The sequence below is a fragment of the Manis javanica genome, chromosome 3 (genome assembly GCF_040802235.1).
Source record: "Manis javanica isolate MJ-LG chromosome 3, MJ_LKY, whole genome shotgun sequence".
In the NCBI taxonomy this organism is placed as follows: Eukaryota; Metazoa; Chordata; class Mammalia; order Pholidota; family Manidae; genus Manis; species Manis javanica.
The window spans coordinates 178,312,422-178,327,434 of NC_133158.1; the positions used below are offsets into that span (position 1 = coordinate 178,312,422).

The 15,013-nt window shown below is 43.4% G+C and overlaps 1 protein-coding gene across 5 annotated transcripts in view; it reads right to left on the reverse strand.

Moving 5' to 3' along the window:
* Window positions 1-2,623: 2,623 nt before the first annotated feature.
* SNRK (SNF related kinase) overlaps window positions 2,624-15,013 on the reverse strand; it is an 85,933-nt gene continuing 73,543 nt past the window's right edge. For all 5 annotated transcript variants that reach the window (XM_036996269.2, XM_036996270.2, XM_036996271.2 and 2 more), the window contains 3 exons: window positions 12,833-13,045; window positions 10,294-10,428; window positions 2,624-6,445 (listed from right to left, as the gene is read on the reverse strand). In XM_036996269.2, coding sequence (XP_036852164.1) covers window positions 5,227-6,445; window positions 10,294-10,428; window positions 12,833-13,045 — 1,567 coding nt within the window. In that variant the 3' untranslated portion in view covers window positions 2,624-5,226. The remainder of the gene's footprint in view (window positions 6,446-10,293; window positions 10,429-12,832; window positions 13,046-15,013) is intronic.

Consider the following 15,013-nt stretch of genomic DNA (forward strand, 5'->3'; position numbering starts at 1 on the left):
AAGAGAGTAAAAAAGACATGACAGGCTTTTCCCTTAAGCTTGTGGCACACATCACACTGACACATGGCATGCAAGAATTTTGGCCTCTAGTCCTTGTACAGAGCTGGTGAACTTCCTCACAGGAAGGGTTCTTACATTCAACAAGTAATTTTAAGGTAGAATGTGATTTTATATATATATATACATACATACATACATACATATGTGTATATATATATGATTTTATATTTATGTATATAGAAAATAAAAATTATTCCCTACAGCAACCACTAAGTCACAGCCTATAAACCAATAAAAAGTGCTCCATTAAACCAAAGGAATGTAGTAAAGAGGGAAAAAGAAAGAACAAATGGGACAAATAAAAACAACTAGAAGGTAGATTTACTTTGGTAATTACACTAAATGTAATTGGTCTAAACACTCTTAAGTAAAAGGCAAGGATTTGCAGAATAAATAAGAAAAGTAATACCCAACTATATGCTGACTAAAAAAAAAACAAATAAAACCTACTTTAAACATAAAGACACAAATAGGTTAAAAATAAAAAAGATGAAAAATATACTTCCACAAGTCAAAGAAAAGCTAGAGTGGCTATATCAACATCAGAGAGAGTAGATTTCAGGACAAAGAACAATTTACCAGGGATAAAGAGAAACATTTTGTAACAGTAAAAAGGGATCCATTCATCAAAAGGACTTAATGATCTTAATGTGTATTACCTAACAAAGAGCTTCAAATTTCATGAAGTAAAATTGATAGAACTAAAAGGAGAAATAGGCAAAACCACAGTTACAGTTGGATTTCAACACTCCTCTCCCTGTAATTGACATGATGGAAAATCATTAAGGCTATAGAAGACTTGAATAACATTATAAACAGACTTGAACTAATTGACATGTATAGAACTCTTTACCAATAACAGCACCTAAAAAGGCACTCATGGAAACATTCATGGGATAGGCCATTTGCTAGGCCATAAAACAATATCAGTAAGTTTTCAAAGATTTAAGTTATACACATCATAGTTTCTGACCAAAACAGAATTTAACTGAAAATTAGTAACATGAGCTTATGTGGAAAATCCCCCAATATTTGGAAATTAAACATGACATGACTTAGCTTTTAAAAGGATTATTCACAATGCTGAGTGGAAGAGACAAGAGAAAACAAGGCAAAAGCAGCAAGACCCTTTCACAGGTATTTAGTTGTCCAGAAGAGCGTGATGTATCATGGACCAGAGGGTCAGCAGTAGAGGTACCAGGGGTCAGTTTTGAATGAATAATATTGCTGATAGATTGAATGTTGGGATAAAAGAGTGAAGTGTGACACCAAGATTTTTGATTTGTGCAAAGCTAAAGAAGGTTTAGAGTTGCAACTTGTGACCTGGGGAGCATTAGGAAGGTAAGGATTTGAGGGAGACTTGGTAAACTTTTACCAAAGTTTGGAGTTGGTAAAAATTGAGGTACTTATTAGACACATCCCAGTAGAGAGATGTTAAATAGGTTGCTGGCATCTTGTTCCTAGGAAAGAGGTGGGCTAAATATAATTTGGCTCTATCAGCACATAGGTGATAGACTGAATGGAATCCTCAAGAGACTGCAGGTAAAGAAGGGTTCCAGAATTGAACCTTGGGATATTCCAAATTTAGAGGTTGGGAGAATGAAGAGCTAGTGGACTGAAGAGCAAAGTAGAAGTGGAGTCCTGAACAATGGGAAATTTACAAGCAAGAATGATCAGTTCATCAAATGCTAACACAGGATTGAAACTGAACACTGGATTAGTAGTTGAGTTGAGGGGACAGTGGAGAATGTGGGAACTGGTATGATTTCTTTTGGGGTTTATGGTAATGGTTGCACAACTCAGAACATACTAAAAACCACTAAATTGTACAATTTAGGTGAATTGTGTGGTATGTGGTTATCTCAAAGCTTTTTAAAAGTTGCCATTGGATTTAGCACATTGTGCCTTAGCAATAGCATGATGAACATTGGAGGTCACTGCTGGTCTTGAGCAAAGCAGCCTTGGTGGGTGATAGCGGCAAGAGCCGGATTGGAAGGGCTCAAGAGAGTGTGAAGAAGAAGCGCAGAGAACTGTGACAGCTGTATAGAGAACAAAACTTTTAAAGAGAGGACTAGTCATGTTTGTTTGCTTTTAGGAATGATCTAGTAACGAAGCAAAGATTAATGGTACAAGAGAAAGGAGAATGGAAAAGGTGCCTCACTTGCACTGTTAAGTCTCAAGTTGTAAAGGGAAAAAAGTGACCTTGGAATTCACACTACCAGGAGGAAGGGTGAGGCACATGGATACATACAACGGCAAGAAGGAAGAAGTAGGAGCTGGTGGCAGTTCTAACTGCTTTGGCTTATGCTTACTTGGATTACTAGGAAGCATGGTGACTAGCCAAGTGAGGAAAGCAGATGGACTGGGGAAATAAGGTCTAATTAATGAGCAATCCTCGGGTGCACTGGACACTTGTGGCCATGAGTTTAAAGCAATAACAGTCACGATAATATTTTTCAGTCACATCTGGCAGTGCAGGTGCACAGCATGTGGGCAGTTGGGTCTAACCCAGGCTGGGACTATACAAAGCTGCATTCATGAAAAGAAACAACAGGAGACGCAGTTTATATTGCTGAACACCAATATGCCACTTTATTTGGATTTTTTCCCCATTTGTCACATACTTGTCAATGTTTACACAATGAGAAAAATCAACCAGCAGTGGAAGCAACTGACCAAATCAGCTGATAATTCTGTACCCTCTTAACACATATCAATTCTTACTTGGTAGGGATAGCTTTAATTTGATTCAGTCTCACAGCTATTCTTAGAATCGGTGTCAAGATTGTCACATCTTTTAATATAGATAGAACTGCCAGAAGTACATTAATTTTATATATGTATGTGTGTGTGTGTGTATACACACACACACATACATATATATGTACATACACATACATACAAATACAAGACTAATTGTTTTTCCACAATATTTAACAGTACTATACCTCTATGCAACTTCTGAAGACAGGTTAAGGGGTACAAGAAACTGTTTTAGAGCTAGTAGATAGTTTGGTCCAATATTAATGTAATGGTTATTTGCTCCCTCCCTTTTATGTGATGACATACTATGACATACAACACATGCACAATCATTCACTTGTGAACAAATGAGTAAGACGCCACTCAGACTAACATCTGTATACCCAGAGGGTCAACCAACCACACACAACTAATAAGGCTATAATACAGCTATGCAGCATAATGGTCAACACTGCTGATCCTAAAGTGAGCACCATATATACATCTGAATATAAAAAACCATTGAAAACCAAACACATACGGGTTAGTTAAAAGGTGCCATTCCAAGGCTATACATAATCACAGGAAAAAGTATTTACATTAGTTGGAAAACAGCTGCAACAAAGAGTTTATTGCCAATGCCCTTTATAAACTTCTCCTCTACATTTAATACAGATGTTACGCTCACTATTTGTGTGAACCACACATCTTTATTTCTGGCCCTTTATAAGATCCCTGCTCAAGAATTTCAAGCAAATATGTCCTATGGCTTCACCCACACATCTTTTCTCATAGCTTTCAATTATAAATATCACAATGAACTAGAGCGGTAGCTTAAACATATCTAGCCTAGGTCTTTTACTTTCTTTACTTAGTTTAGTAGGTATACTGTGAAATTCAGAGTTCTGAGTAAAATATTTTGAGTCCTAAAGTAGCAGAGTCAGTGTGTCCTTGGAGAAACTGTGACCAATGGAATGAGGTCCTTTGGTGCTTTGCCCACTCTAGGACCCGGTGGCTGCCACTCCAGAGACACGACAGGAGGCTGAGGAGTATGAGAAGGCCCCCGGGGGCCTGGCTACACTGAATCACCAATGTTGATAAGCTTTTAAGACCCCCAGGCAAGCAGCATCTAGCCCCTTCCAAAATCAGCAATCTGCAATGTACTGTGTCCTATAAGATAAAATGCCGCAGAAGATGATTACCTCATCAAAAGCAGTCTTTGTACAGGAATAGTTTAAAGCAAGAGTTCTTTGATTATTATTTTAGCAGGAAGACAAAGTAAAAAACACTCCAGCAAAAAACAAAAAACAAAGCAGACTAACAAAGCAGACTTTGTGCACTTTTGTTTGCTGTACCCTTTCATGTGTATTTTTTGATTAGCCAATTTTCATAGCTAACTCAGCTAAAGGATGTAGAAGAATGGAAATAACAAAAGAGACAACCTAATTACCAAACTCTTAAAAATGAAATCCCAGGAATTTTTTTTTAATTTATGGGGTTTTGATTTCACCAACCTCTCTGTGCACCTTTGCTTCCATATCGGCCCTATAGTTTTATGTGTCAACATGGTTCTGAAGGAAACCCTGGGGTGTGCCCTATAGGAAGGAATTTACATAGAGCATCTTTTTGTTCTGTTAGATAGGCATATACTCTGTAAGTAGAGTTAACATATCATCAGTTCACTTCATCAAGTTACAAAATAAGATTGTCTGCTTGGAATTTAACCACTACAGGGGAAGCTGCCTTATAAATTTAAGTACTTCATCTCATCTATTACAAAACAAGAAAATCTTCGGTTAAATTTTAAGAGCCCAGAATTGTTTTTCACACTATAGATCACACTATAGCTTAAGACAAACAGGTGTGGGTACGCTGAAACGGCGGTGAGGCTCTCAGTGCAGATGCTCGCTGTACTCTGCTCTGCACAGGCCCGGGAAGGCTGGGCATGCACACGCTCGCAGGCTCCAGACCTGCTTACGTCGTGACGTTATTGCTTTTGTTCTGTCTCAGACACCACAGAATGTGCCTCAGAGCGTGGAGTCCCCATATCACAGAAGGTCAGGACGGGAATTTAGATTTTTCACAAGGAAACAGCATGTTTTTCTCTCTCTAGGTTAAGTGCAGAACATCAAATTTCTAAGTGCTCCACGTATATTAGGTTCCAAATATATTTTAATTTAATCCTTATCATCCACTTTAAAAATAAATGCAGAAATTTTACATAGACTTTTCGGCTGGAAGAGAAGAGCAGTGTCTAGCAGCATGCACAAGACCATGCACTGTCACATCACCAGGCGAACAAATGAAAATGTAATAAATAATTGCTCCTAGCGCCCACTGTAAGTTAAAACTGAGAGGGGAACAGTGAAGGGAGCCGGTGTGCGCCGCTCTGGGCAGGAAGCGCAGAGGCCCCTGGGGGCGCAGTCAGATGACGTGGCAGCAGCTGGCCGGGCTGGAGGCGCACAGCAGCCCGTCCTTGGGGCTGCGCTGGATGTTCACAGAGATGGTCTTCTCACACAGGGGCAGCTGCAGCACGTTGTTGGTCAGGTTCCTGCTCTTCACCCGGCCTAGGTCGGAGGCGGCATCTGTCACGTGGTCGGAGAAGAACTTGAGGCTGCCCATGGCAGGGGCCGGCCCCGCGCTGCCCACGGAGCTGACGCACATTTTCCACGCAGATTTCTCTTGGACCTTCACACTGGACAATGACAAGCCATTCTGGGGGCCAATAATGTACGTGGCGCGGCCGTGGAGCTGTGAGCCGAGACACAGGCCCACGAGCCGGAGGCTCTCCACGAGCTCGCCTGCACTGCGTGCGGCCAGCTGCGGGGAGGACCCGGGGCCGGCGCAGCGGCGCGTGGTGCCCGAGCTGCCGGGGGGGTCGCCCCCGGAGCCGCCGGGAGGGCTGCCACCACCGGCACCACTCTCGCCGGGGCTGGCCTCGTCTGCACGGCCGCCACCGCCACTCGGCTTGCCCTGGCCCCCACCGTCACCCTCGCTGCCGGGGGGCCCCTCACTGCCGTCCCGGCGGTGCCAGGGGTAGGGGAAGCCACCGTCTTTGTCCAGCCGCCGCCGGCTCTCAGAGTCGTCGTCGCTAGTCTCGGAGCTGCTGCAGCTGGAGCCCCGGCCCTGGCTTTTCCTCCTGTGGTAGCGCTTGTGAACCGTGCCCGGGGAGGCGATGTTCATCTTCAGCCGGCTCAGCTTGGGAGGCAGGTTCTCATCCATGTCGAACTCGTCATCAGATTCCCCCTCTTCAAAGATCTGGTTGAGGACCGGCGCGCTCTTCCTTGACGTCAGCCGGTTGGTCACAGAGGGCTTCCGGCGCAGTACCACTTGAGCGGGGAGGGAGGCGGGCTTCCTGTCCTCCTCCTCCTCCTCCTCGTCCTCCTCCACCCGGAACAGACACTTCCTCCCACTGGCCGTGGGCTTCAAGCTTGCAGGTGGCGCGGCGGACAGCGCTGGGCCAGCCAGCTCGGAGAGGTCATCTTTCTTAGCTGTGTCACACAGGCCTTTGCTCCTGTGGCCATTGAGGACATTGTCTGCGGCCCGAGCAGGAGACTGAGGGACAGTTGCATGGGACAGAGGGGTGGCTGTAAGATCATCCTCAAGGTCCTGGGGTACATCAATTTTGGTCGGCCATGACTGCCTATGTAAGAAATTGCAAAAGAAAAAGCCATGTAATGATATGCAGACTTTACTGAAGTACACTACCTAAGACTTAACGGGACAAAACTGAGAGACTTGATAAAGGAAAGTAAAAGAAAAAAGGAACAGCAGTCTTGCAAACCCATTCAACATCCTGTAAGCATCAGCTAGGACACCAGAAGAGCAAATGTGGTTTTGAAACATGTCTGTGGCTTATTGGCCAAATGATCAAGTTCATCACTGTTGTCAGAAGGGAAGGCAGAAAGCTAGTCCATCTTTCCAATATGAGTTTTATACCACAAGAAAAACATTTTAAAAAACATGGAGGAATTACTGCCAAAGAAAAACCTGACCACACATGTTTTGTTCCTTTGGGTCTTAGATCATACCCTTTGAAGGTATGTTATTGCTAACAAAAGTCACCTGAAATTTCCAGTCTTCCAAGTGCTAGAGTATGGTGTAAAAGTTTGGTATTTACAAAAATAAATGGAAATAGTTTAATGGCCGTAAGTATGAGAATAGGAGAAAAGTAATATATACCAGTATAAATAAATCTCTTCTTCACCAATTTAAAGATGCACTAAGCTAAATATACATGTGTGTATTTTTAAATGCCCACACAAGAATACTCAATAGCAAAATCCACTGTTATTTCTTAATCAATCATGATAAAACCTACTGTTATTTGAACTTTGATTTTATTCCCCGATCTGGAGTCACCCTAGTAACAGGAACACTGCTTGGTAGCCGAAGAAAATGACTTTTGGAAATGAGTTGCTAGCATCTTGGAATTCTCAACTGTGCTCTTTGCCCAAGGAAGGAGTAGATGCCAGAGACATTTAAAACAGCCACTGCCACACTATGATATTTTCATTTCACACCAATTATGTTATCCTAGAGATAAAACCCAATTAAATCTATAGCTTTAAAAAGCTTGTAGGAATTCACCATAGACGTCATTCTCCTTGAGCTCTTATCCTCTGCTGCTGGAGTGTTCGAAGCTCTTCTGGAGCCACAGTCACTTCGCAGTCCATAAAAGTCGAGGGTTCAGTCATGTTTTTGAAGTCACAGACATGTCTTTGGACGAGGGACCTGCTGTCCACCAGTGCAACTGCGCAGACCCAGAGCGCACCGCACCCTGGCAAGCAGCACTTATTCCCTCACGCTGCTCCTGGAAGAGTGGCTGCTCCACACCCTCCCCCAGCAGGCAGTGGGGAAGCCAGGGGAGGCACTGACGGGCACCGGCCCACACAGCCCTGCCCGCAGGGACGCGGAGGGGGGCCCAGGCGTGTTGAGGGCTCCTCCCTCCTTCCCTCCTCACCCCACCCCACCCCAAAGCTAGCCAGAACCACCGAGGACCCATCCCCAGCACGGGCGGGTAAGTGCTGCGGCGGCAGTGGTCCTGCGTCACCACTTGGAGCCAAAGGCTCCTTCTCATACCAGTGCATCAAACTGTTAAAGAGCTCACAATTATGGACCACGTATTTGAGCGCAATGCTATGCTGAAAGAAGTCGGTGTCTTTACAGCCACACATTGTGAGACAGTCATGGCTTATCTTTAGAAAAGAGAAGAACTTGTAAACGCGTCACATTGAGAACAGACCTCACACTGAGGGCTTACTAGAGCCAGCACCGTCGCAGGAACCCTAAGGAAGAGGGGCTGACTCATGCAATCCACCGTGGTTCCAAAAAGTAGATGCTTTTATTATCTCCCTTTCACAGATGAACAAATCAAAGCAGAGAGGGTAAGTAACCTGCCCAAAGTCACACAGGCTTGAAGACAGCACACCTGAGTCGGGTTTCATGATTAGTAAAACCCCCAGGGCAGCTTACAAAGCCCTCTGAGCAGCTGCTTGTTGCATGGAGGGGCCGCTGCAGATGGGCCTCGTGCGTCTCCCTCCCTCATCTCTCTGGGAAGGCTCCTGTGATAAGATCAGCTCCCTGGGAACCTCACAAGCCCTCTTCTGACAGACAGACCATACCATGTTCCCCTCCTACACTGGCGGAACCCCAAGAACGCATCCTCTCTCTGTGCCTGACTCCCCCTCGCGTGACTGCCTGCCCCTATCCCCAGTGCTGATTATGCCACTTCAAACATCAGTCCCCTGGCTCCGTCCAGGTTTCTGTGTCCCAGGTCACTGTGACCAGAAGGTAGGCATGGCAACACAACCAAGTGAGGCACAGGGTTCTGACAACAGAAAGAAGGCAAGTAAGCAGACCCACCACCAGCCAGTGGGCCCTGGGCCCCAGGAGGAGGAGGGGCCTTCACAGCATCTCCACTCCAGAATCCCCAGGGGGGCAAAAAGAAAACTTTGTGGAAGGCTCTAATATTTCTTTATAGCTACTGCTGGACTTGTGATTTCTATAATAAAATAAAAATAGCTCATTTACATATTGATCAACTTTAGAAAGTTCTGATCTGTTTCACTGAACAGAAAATAGTTCAAACCCAGATACTCTGTTCTCCAGAAGACCGGGTGACTCCAGGCTCAGAGCCCGCCTGCCGGAGGCCACCCTTTCCCACTGGGGCACTCAGGCCAGGCCCAGGCGGCCCTCATCTCGGCGCCCCTCGCCTGGCTTGCCTCGTGCCCAGGAGCCACCCGCTCTCTGGGGCTCACTCCTCTCTTGAGCAAGTACCGCACAGCACGCCTGAGTTTTCACTGCTAGGGACTACATCCAGGATATGAGTGAAGTTTCTAAATTGATTTTCCAGTTCTAGACTTCTGAGTCTTTTGTTTTTGGCCACCCAAGAATGTTTTCTTCTCTCTGTTGTTCAATCTAAAGTAACAGCTTTCACATGGCAAGCTGACTGTAAGTAATTAGAAATCCAATGGTTTTCTTCTTCTTTGAGATAACAGTTATTATTACATATTCACACACTTCTGTTCATATCATATCAAACCATCAGCAGGTTTGTGTTTTACAAGCAAAACAGATGTTTTTCTTTTAAGTACAAGCAAATGAAATCCATTGACCTCTATTCATATCTATGAATAGAGAATTATTCAGAATCAGGAGCATCTTTGTTTTTGAATCACTACAATTCCATGGATTACTTTATCTGAATCAATAAAGATGAATTTTAAATAAATTTCAGTGTCCACACTTTGATTTTAAATGGAAAGCTTACAGCCAACGAGAAAGAGCAGTGGGACGGTGACAGTGACGGGGAGAGGGGAGGGCGGGCACACACCCACTGCTCACAGAGGTCAGTGGTGAGGCCGCATTCACTGCGATGCAGCAGACACGTGGGGCCAGCTCCAAGCCCTCTACATACCATAGTGCACATGGCCCTCACCACAAGCCCAGGAGGCAGGCAGTATTATTACTCCCATTTCACAGATGAGAAAACTGAGTCATAGGTTTAAGTGACCTTCCAGGGTCAAGTAGCTAGTAAATCAACTAGCTGATCTGTCAAATCACTGAATCCTCAGATAACATCACTGCACAGAAATGCCCCATATTTGAAAAAATTGTTTCAAATAATTGAGGGAAAATTTGGCCTTGTTTCTGGAATGAAAAATTAAAGAAAGTAACACATTGATTGATACATATCAGCTCTGGAAGAGTTTAATGAAAATAGCTGACAGACACTCTAGCTTCAACAGGTGCTTCTCCAAACGTGTTCTTCTGGCCAGGCCAGCCACCCCAGCCCTCTCCCCACTGTGCACAGCCGGGGAAGGCATCCCTGGGAATGAAGGGCCAAGCCCCGCCTGCCCCTGCGTGGTCTCACCAGTGAGGCTGTCCTCACTATTTACACTCTCTTGCCCCACAGTAAGAAAGCATTAAAAAAAAAGTTCACCATTCAAAATGTTAACTTACTAAAATCAGTGCAGATTATTTTCTCACCTAAACTGGGCCTTGATATTACTAGGGCTTGCAGATCTGGTTTGTATTTCTTTCTCTTGCTTTTCCCTCAGGATCCTTTCAGCAAGCAAGAAGTAAGTGGCTGTGATGTGGTTATACCTGTTGGTTTCCAGGGCTCTGAGGAGAATAATGGAGAGCAAATATAAGCCACATCAGCAGGTTTGTGTTTTACAAGCAGAACAGATGTTTTTCTTTTAAGTACAAGCAAATGAAATCCATTGACCTGTAATCTTTAAAACTGGAAAAATACAAATAAGAGAAAAAAGACCTCTTAGCTTCTACATCACTTGAAATTCTAAAAAAGTCCTGCAAAGAATGTTCAATTAGTAAGAAAAACTCAACGTGTTGATGTGACAGCAGATGAGCTTGGACGTCAGCATTAGATGCATAAGGAAAGGCAATGAAGCTTCCAGGAATTACACATTATCCAAAAATTTAATCTCTATGTCAAAAGTATCCATTTTCATTAAACTGGTTTACTTGCTTCCATTAGAAGTATGACATGAGCTAGATGAATGTGCACAGAAACACAAGTAGCAATCTGAAAAATTAGGAAGAGTTTTTATTTTTACACTCTTAGCATTTATTGGCATTTTAGACATTTTAATGAATTATTAATGTAAATGAGAGCGTGTTATTAACATATTCTTTGAATAAAATAATGTATTCACTCACCCATTTCCACAGTGCTGTCTGAGCACCTAGTCTGGCTGGGCCCTGCCCTGAGGTGCTGGGGGTGAGGGCATAATGCCCACAGAGCAGAGCCTTGCCTGCCTCCGACAGCCAGTCTGCCATGGCAAGAGCACAGGAGTGCTACAGAAGATACACAAGGCCCGGAAATACAAAACTGTTCTTTTCAGAAACTTTCTGCATTAGTGAAAATATACAGTGAACACTTAGGGAAAGAGTTTTCCCAGAATGTTCAGTGTGGCCACAGCTAATGGAGGCAGGGTGGGCTGAGGTACAAGTTTCTTAAGAGCCCAAGGCTTCAGGGGTCGGAATGGCTCTCTCAGCTGAATACTGGATAAAGCTACTGGCTTGTGTTGAGGGGACTAACAAACGTGCATTTCTGGACTCGGGAATCACCCTCAGAACAAGGAGTGAGCAGCAGGCAGAACCAGGAAGAGCCGGGAGAGAGAGCCAGCTCGGGTCTCTCAGCTCCTGCTCAGCTTGGGGCTCAAGCTCACCGGTAGACAGGCAAATGGGATCACCTGAACCATTTAAATCACTCCTGCCTTCGGGTTTGTAATTGAACTGACATGAATTAAACAGTTCTAAATGACCACAGTGCATGTATTTATTTATTTAAGCTGAGAACATTAAGCCAATTCAGGGAGATACAAATAACCTTTCATCTGCTCAAAAAAGAAATATCAACTTTCTATGTATTCCTAAAGTGAAACAGCAAGTATCCTGCTCATATAAGTCATTTAAGTAGCAGTGGGTCGATCTGTGAAAACTCGTAACAGAAATCTGTAGTTAAACCAAAATAATGAACCTAGGTTTATTTCTCTAAATCTTTCTTTCCAGTATATGTCCTTCATACAGACATTATCCTTCCAAAGGCCCAGACCCTGTGGGTGTCCTGTGACAGTCTGACATGCTGAGTGCAGCCTGCAGTCACCTCTTGTCCAGGGGCAGGCGGCCGGGCCAGCTCACTCGGCAATGCCAGAGCGGCTCCTGATGGGAACCCTTTCTTGTCCTCAGAGTATACCACCTTCCTTCCATCGTATTCAAATGCCTCATTCAACAGGTTAAATAATTTCTGAATTTTTATTTTGGAAATGCTTCATATTTTTAAAGACAGGACCTCTTGTAGAAGTAAGTCACTGTTAAAACAATCGCTTCTTTATATTATCATTGATTCCAAACTTCTTGGTAATTAAAAACTGGCTTTAGTTTTAAAGGACTTAATTAAGACCTGCATATCTTATGGGTTCCAGGCTGTTGCAGCAAGAGCTCTAAAGGGCCAGACTGTAAATATTTCAGGCTTTGTGGGTCATGGCTCTCTCTCAAAACTACTCTGATATTGTAGCACAATGTCGCCACAGACAATACATAAACAAACGGGGCTGTGGTCCACTAAAATTTTACAACAGTTTGTGACTGGCCCCATATGCCAACCCCTGACTCAGAGGGCTTGTGGTGCTGCCCCATTTTCCCTGCTCACTGTGGAGCCCAGAGAAGACAGAAAATGAAAAGGATACTGCTGTGGACAAGATATATATTGGGATATAAAACAGGCAATTTCAGTCCACCCCTGCAGGAAGTGAGAAAGGGCACAGCACTCAATGACACCACCCAGCAATGGTCTACTTGTTCAGTTGTACAAAATTATAAACAAAACAACAAAACCCATGAGCCAGGCACCGGGCCAGGAACACTTGAGATAAATGAGATAAACCCCGCCAATCGGGGCTTCTCTCCATTACCCTGTATCCGCAGGCCTCCCAAGCGAAGAGTAGAGCTCATTCCAAGAACCCTAAACCCACACCCCCCATACTGACGGGCGCTGACGTACTCGACGATGGCGTCCCGATCGGCTATGTCCCCGAGTACCATGCGCTGGATGATGCTGTTGTGCTCCTCTTCCGAGAGGTTTTTGTATGACACGAGGGGGATATTATACTTTGTGGCTGGTGAAGGGTCCACTCCCTGAAGCCAAGGATGTTTTTCGATCTCTTCTAAAGAGGCCCTCCTCTTGGGATCTCTCTGTAGCATCCGTGTGATCAGGCTGCAAAGGAATGTAAATCCACTGTTAAAGCAAACTGCTGGCAGAGATTAGTAATGGTGGATTCTTTTCTTAATTAAAATTGTTTCCTACACATATATCATCAAGTTCATTAGGTTCTACTAGTGGTGGTGGGGGGGCAAACAGAAATAAAGGAAATTTAGTGCCATCAGATACATAAAATAAGAAATTACAGCCACCAGATAATACTGTTAAGTCAAACACACAAATACTATCATCTAGAATTAACTCTAGGGATCAACATCTATCCTTAAATTAACAGGCTTAGTGGCATACAAAAACCAGATACAATCATTAGCAGTGACACACTCAATAGAGCATACAAACCAATGTCTATTTCAGGATGAATAATGACCCTTCTCATGAAAACAACTAAAATGCCATATAGTTTTAGACATGTGTTCTGTTTAAGGGCATTGTGTTCTCAAATAGACAGGAAGGAAGGCAGAGAGACTTAACGGTCAAAATGGAGTAAAAACAGGATTCTTAGGAAGTGAATGACAAAGCTGGCCTTTGGGCCTGATTGCCTGCTTCCTTCTAAAGACTCTACACCAAGGGCGTGAAATAGAATATAAGGTGTATGGCTTGCTGATGGTGGGGATTGCAAACAGAGCCCTTGCAAAGGGCTGGACTCCAGCCTCAGTGTGAGGGTGAGTGGGTAATGAGGAATAAAACAGGGAATGTGGAGATGGGGTGTGGAAATTTTTCTAAAACTTGTAACTATAAGCTGGTTTCACACAAGTTTGTGGCCCAAATTAATGTAACTTTAAAGAACTCTCCACATAATATTACAAGGAGTATGACTTCATCACAGTCAAAAAATACAAAAGAAACAAGATGCAATTAAGCAAGAACTAAAAACATAACATCAGAATGCAAAGACTTCAAATATTGAAATTATCATAAACAGAATATAACTTTTAAATATGTTTAAGACACAAAGGAGAAGCTTTAAAACACTGTCAGGAAACAAAAGACATAAACAGGGCTTCTAAAAATGAAAAATAATAAGTAAAAAAAAATCAATGGACAAATTTGAATAATTACACATAGGAGAATTAATAACTTAGAAGACAGGGTCAAGGAAATAACCCTGTACTGGTGGCCTGAGATAGAAACTATGAAAGAGGTTAAAGGACGAGGAGGCCAAGAGTTCCAGAAGGAAATGAGGAAATGTGAAAGAAACAATATTTGGCAAGAAAAGAGCTGAGAGACCCAGCAAAGAGAAAAATCTGCGGGAACCACCAGCACAAGCGCCGAGTGAAGAGAAACCGCCTTTGATCCAGCAGAATGGGGATGAAATTAGACAACCACTTCTACAACAACCATGCATTCAAGGAGCAAAAACACCTGAGAAATGTGAGCCTGGGAAAAACTCACTGGCCAAAGAGGAGACACCGGTCACAGCCCTAGAATCTTTAGAAGAAGAAAAGGATGAAGAGGAGAATGCTGCTGTCAAACTCCAAGCAGCCTTCCAGGGGTCCTTAGCCAGAAAGCAGGTGAAGAAAATGAAATCAAGTGATCAAGAAGAGAATATAGGGGAAAACAAGTGAGAGAATTGGCTTTACCCCCAGAAAACATGAAAAATAATCCCAATCCATCCATCTTGCTGTGATTGGCATTTTCTTTCTTTAGGGAGGGAGATTTGATGTAGTGAAATAACATTTGTTGCTATTGTGAAAATCTGTCATGAGCGTTTGTTTAATAAACATGCCATTGAACACACAGACACAAAAATATGGCTGAGAATTTTCCAAATTTCACTGAAGAACACAAATTCCAAAAGCCTAACATGTCCTAAGCAGAGTAAGTAGAAGCTCTTAAAGCAGCCTAGGAGAAAAGAGAGATTTTCTATGCAAGAACAACAATAAGATAGGCAACTGACTTCTCAATAGAAACAAGAAAATCAGAAGATAGTGGAATGCATCTTAATAACATGACAGAATGTAA